Source organism: Acyrthosiphon pisum, unplaced genomic scaffold (genome assembly GCF_005508785.2).
Source record: "Acyrthosiphon pisum isolate AL4f unplaced genomic scaffold, pea_aphid_22Mar2018_4r6ur Scaffold_21501;HRSCAF=24132, whole genome shotgun sequence".
Taxonomy (NCBI): Eukaryota; Metazoa; Arthropoda; class Insecta; order Hemiptera; family Aphididae; genus Acyrthosiphon; species Acyrthosiphon pisum.
In genome coordinates, this window is record NW_021770976.1 from 82,366 (window position 1) to 86,955 (window position 4,590).

At 29.3% G+C, this 4,590-nt stretch overlaps 2 protein-coding genes across 2 annotated transcripts; both read left to right on the top strand.

The window, feature by feature from the left end:
- The first annotated feature begins 1,435 nt into the window (after positions 1–1,435).
- Positions 1,436–3,334, top strand: LOC107882608 (zinc finger MYM-type protein 1-like). The gene is made up of 7 exons (XM_029492434.1): positions 1,436–1,513; positions 1,724–1,882; positions 2,029–2,204; positions 2,474–2,584; positions 2,672–2,798; positions 2,850–3,002; positions 3,071–3,334. The coding sequence occupies exons 1-7, from the start codon at positions 1,436–1,438 to the stop codon at positions 3,332–3,334; spliced, it is 1,068 nt and encodes a 355-aa protein (XP_029348294.1).
- LOC103308111 (52 kDa repressor of the inhibitor of the protein kinase-like) lies at positions 3,333–4,487 on the top strand. The gene is made up of 3 exons (XM_029492431.1): positions 3,333–3,652; positions 3,749–4,029; positions 4,112–4,487. The coding sequence occupies exons 1-3, from the start codon at positions 3,601–3,603 to the stop codon at positions 4,454–4,456; spliced, it is 678 nt and encodes a 225-aa protein (XP_029348291.1). The 5' UTR covers positions 3,333–3,600; the 3' UTR covers positions 4,457–4,487.
- The last annotated feature ends 103 nt before the right edge of the window (positions 4,488–4,590 follow it).

The following is a 4,590-nucleotide window of genomic DNA, read 5'->3' on the forward strand; positions in this document are numbered from 1 at the left end:
CATTCAGTCAAAATTTCATGTGCCTACGGTAATTTGTTTAAGAGTTGCACCAAAAACCAAAATCAATTTCTCGAAAATAGATTTGCGTAAAAATTCCAGTTTTTCCTTAATTTTTCTTTTGTTTTTCACGGCGCTTTTGATAACTACTGGGAAATTTTTACTTTTGACCCCCCAAAGTACCAACTAGATTCACTTTCCTATCAGAAAAGAAACTGTTGAAGAAAATCCAAGCACTTTTACTGTCTTAAAAGGTGATGACAGACACAAAAAAAAATTTAAAAATTTAAAAAAAACACATCATTGTAAAGTTAATACATTTATCTTTCCACTCAGAATCTAAAATGTAAATAATATAATTGTGTGTTTTTTTTTATTGGTCTTAAACTCGGCAAATTGTGTTTATTAAGAAATGAAATGTATGTATATACTCAGGAAAAGGACAGAAAAACAGAAGTTAAATACATTTTTTTGGACCCCCCCCCCCCTGAATAAATCCTGGTTGCGCCACTGGTCTATAATACGTCCATAGGCGCAATTAGGGGGGGGGGGGGGGGGGCTGGAGGGGCTAAGCCCCCTCAAAAACATTCAAAGCCCCCCCAAAAACCATACAGAACTTTATATTATTATATTGATAAATAAAAAAAATATGTGATTACTACTGAAAAAATGAATAAAATAAATTTTTTTTATTTTTTTTTAGTAACAATATTATAATCGTGGTCTTAAATAATAAATCTATTATTTCTATAGTCTAGACCGTGCTTATTATAGCGCACCGCTGTATATCATTATCAATAACCAAAATATTATCCCCGACTATATTTATAGCTTCCATTCTCGGACGTTTTGCGAGTGGCCGCAATTGACAATTAATGACAATTACGATAAGCCATAACCATAAGGTACACTAGGCGAATAGTTCGCGTGCGGGACACGCATGCGTGTGGGTTCGTTTCACGGGAAACACGCGCGAACATTCGCCCAGTGTGAATATACAGTCACGTCATATTATTATGTAGGTTTATAAATAGCTCATTTACGGAAAGTACAAAACTGTATTGATGCTATTAAACATTTGATCATACCAAACGACCAAACCGTCCTTAGCAGACAAGCATTACAATTATATACCACCATATATTGAGATTGACCATTCAATTACGATTGCATTCCTAATACAGACGTACTCACATTATTTGTTCATTCCGTTCATTCGTGCATCGTGCTTTGTGATTGTGATAATATTTTGGCATTTGCTATTTAGTGAACAAAAAAGTTATTACCTACCTATCATTATTAGGTACCTAATTTACTAAAAATGTTTTCGATATTTAATTTAAAAAAAAAAAAATCAGATTGTATACTAATCAATGAAGGAAAAAATAATTCAAGTCATTCAGAAACAACTATTTCAACGTCTAATAATGATGTTTCTATGTCTCCTGATGTGAATAAGTTGGATATTTTCGATCTAGGTAACTTAGATTCTGGCCCTGTGCAACCTATTTTAAAGGTAAGTTATATTAATTTTAAGAGTACTAGCTCAGGCACATAGCCAGACATTTTTCTTTAAGGGGCCATCATTTTTTGGCCCCTTTCTGTTTTTTTTGTACCCAATACCACTCCTCTCTCTATAATATAATAATAATATTAATCTATAATAATATTTTTTCTTCTTCAATATTTAATAACAAATGTAAAATAATAAATTTATTGTATATAGGTTTATCCTAAAACAGCATTTGGATCACAAAATAGATCTTTTGGTTCCAAATATTTCAAGGAGTATAACTGGCTTGAATATAGCATAGAGAAAGATGCTATTTTTTGCTTTCCTTGCAGAATGTTTTCAACAAGTTCTGGTCATGTAGAAGATGTTTTCGTAACAACAGGTTTTAATAATTGGAAAAAGGCAAGCTTAACCATTTTAAATACACTGATTTACAAATTACATTAATAGATCATAATTGTTTAATATTATCTTTAAAATGTATTATTAATAATATGTACCTATTTCTATTATTAAAGTTGAGTGGAACTAGAGATGCAAAAACAGGAAAAACAAAATTAAAATTGCATGAAATTTCTGACCACCACTTGACTGCCAATTTAAGATGGTCAGCTTATAAAAACTCAGTGAAAAATGGTGATGTTATTTCAAAGATGTCTACTGCTCTTCAAAAAGAAATACAAACAAATAGAATGTACATTAAATGTTTAATTGATATTGTTTTATATCTTGGCAGACAAGGAATAGCGTTTAGAGGACACCGTGAAGATGAGACATCAGTTAATAAGGGTATTTATTATATTATTTAAAATTTACCTTAAAATTATTTAATTGAATTTCATTGTTAAAATTTGTTTGTTTTATTTTTGTTCTAGGTAATTTTTAAGAAATGTGTGAATTTTTATCAAAACATAATCCAGAGTTTTGCAATGTATATAAAAATACCTTATTGAATCATACAAGTTGGAGTATACAAAATGAACTGATAGAGACGTGTGCTGAAAATGTTAAATCTACCATTATACAAGAAATTATAGATTGTGGAATGTTCAGTATCTCGTGCGATGAGGCTCGGTAAATAATAAATACAATCTTGGAAGTAAAAATTGAATTTTTAATACTATGTTTTTGTATATTTAATAAGTTTTCTATTCTTACTAGGTCTCACAAACAAGAGCAATTAAGTATTTGTGTAAGATATCCCCGTGGAATGGACATCTGTGAACGATTCTTAGGATTTGTTGACGTATCAGAAAAGCAAACTGCAGATGCTTTGATTTTAAAATTGGTTGAATTTTTAAATGCATCTAAATTAGATAAAATTCCCATCATAGGACAGTCATATGATGGAGCAAATGTCATGTCAGGTCACATAGGAGGTGTTCAAGCAAAATTGAAAATAGTTCACCCTCCAGCCAAATGTGCAGTATATGTACATTGTATGGCGCATAAGATTAATTTAGTAGTTATTGATATGTGCAAGCACTTAAAGGTAAAATTCATAATTAATATTTTATTATACCTATTATTCTGATTTGTAATTATATATATTTTTTTAAGGATGCTAGAAACTTATTTAACGCTTTGGAGGCACTCTATGTTCATTTCTCTCATCCAACAAGAAACGTGAAGCTTACTGATTTACAACTTAAATTGAATATGAAAAAGACAACACTTTCTCAGTTAAGTGACACTCGTTGGATTTGCCGCTTTAAAAGCTGTGACGCAGTGATAAAAAATTTTAATGCCATAGCTCAAGTTTTAAATGATGAAATTGATGATCAACAAAGTAAATGTGTTGCCCAAGCAATTGGTATGTTATGAAAAATATTAAATAACCATTGGTTTCATATAATGCAACTGATTTTATTGTGCTTTTTATTTTAGGTATTGTTTCTACAATATCAAATTTTAAATTTGTAGCATATTTATTCATTCTGCATGATATTCTAAAAGTTGTTAATATATTAAGTATTCAACTTCAGTCAAAATCAGCAACACTTGGAAATTCTGCAAATTTGATAAAAGGAGTAATTGATACATTAGAAAGTTATCGTTCTTCTATTCACTACAGTGAACTGTGGGAAAAAATGGTTGTATTTTCAAAAGACAATGGAATTGAAATTAATGTTCCTTTTCAAGGTACCTAGAGTAAATTTTTACATTATATGATACTGTTAATTAATTAAATATTTTAAATTCAATATGATAATATATTTTTTTTTATATTGAGCTTAGGTGGCTCTAAAAGGCAGAGAAGGGAGTCCACTAATCTAAAAAATTATGTTGTTATGTCATCAACTTCAGCTGAAAATAATCACCAAAGTGATAATACAAGTACCACTACATTAGAACCAAAAGAATATTGGAAGATTCATGCTTTTTATCCAGTAATAGATACAATAATATGTCAAATGAAAGAGAGATTTTCTGAAGAGAGCATTCAAATTGCGACTTGTGTAGATAACTTGTTAAAATTAGACTTTAAGGGATCATCATTACTTATAAATCAATATAAGGTTTTTTTTTTTATATATATAATTTATGTTTATCAAGTACCTATTTCATTTAAAAACTGTATATTTGTATTTTACTTTACAGAATTTGTTTGAAGTCATCCCTAATGATTTGCAATGTGAGATGACTGTTTTGAAAAATATGATTAAAGGAGTTCCTAGCTATTTAACCATAAAAGAAAAATTATCTAAAGATACTTTTCCAAATCTTTTTAAAATGATCCAATTAGCTATCACTCTTCCAGTCAGTTCGGCTACTTGCGAACGGTCATTTTCGGCAATGAGAAGAATAAATAATTATCTTAGGTCTACGATGTCACAAGAACGGTTCTCAAAATTGGCAATACTTAATATTGAGAGAGATATAATTGTTGACACCGAAATTATTTTAAATACATTTGCTAATAAAAATAGAAAAATAAGATTATAAAATGTTAAAAACTAATTAAATCTGTTACCTATACTTAAAAGTTAAAAGTGAATTATTGTTTTATTTTTTATTTTTTAAATTTTACTTGCCATCCAATGAGCACATTTTTATAGAGGGTTAGGTTTAAGGGTAGA

Excerpts from the sequence above, each read along its gene's own strand:
- LOC103308111 (XM_029492431.1), top strand. The coding sequence starts at position 3,601 with ATGGTTGTATTTTCAAAAGACAATGGAATTGAAATTAATGTTCCTTTT. Across the intron at positions 3,653-3,748 it reads AATTAATGTTCCTTTTCAAG|GTGGCTCTAAAAGGCAGAGA; the intron begins GTACCTAGAGTA and ends TATTGAGCTTAG. Across the intron at positions 4,030-4,111 it reads TACTTATAAATCAATATAAG|AATTTGTTTGAAGTCATCCC; the intron begins GTTTTTTTTTTT and ends TTTACTTTACAG.
- LOC107882608 (XM_029492434.1), top strand. The coding sequence starts at position 1,436 with ATGTCTCCTGATGTGAATAAGTTGGATATTTTCGATCTAGGTAACTTA. Across the intron at positions 2,585-2,671 it reads ATCTCGTGCGATGAGGCTCG|GTCTCACAAACAAGAGCAAT; the intron begins GTAAATAATAAA and ends TATTCTTACTAG. Across the intron at positions 3,003-3,070 it reads ATATGTGCAAGCACTTAAAG|GATGCTAGAAACTTATTTAA; the intron begins GTAAAATTCATA and ends TATTTTTTTAAG.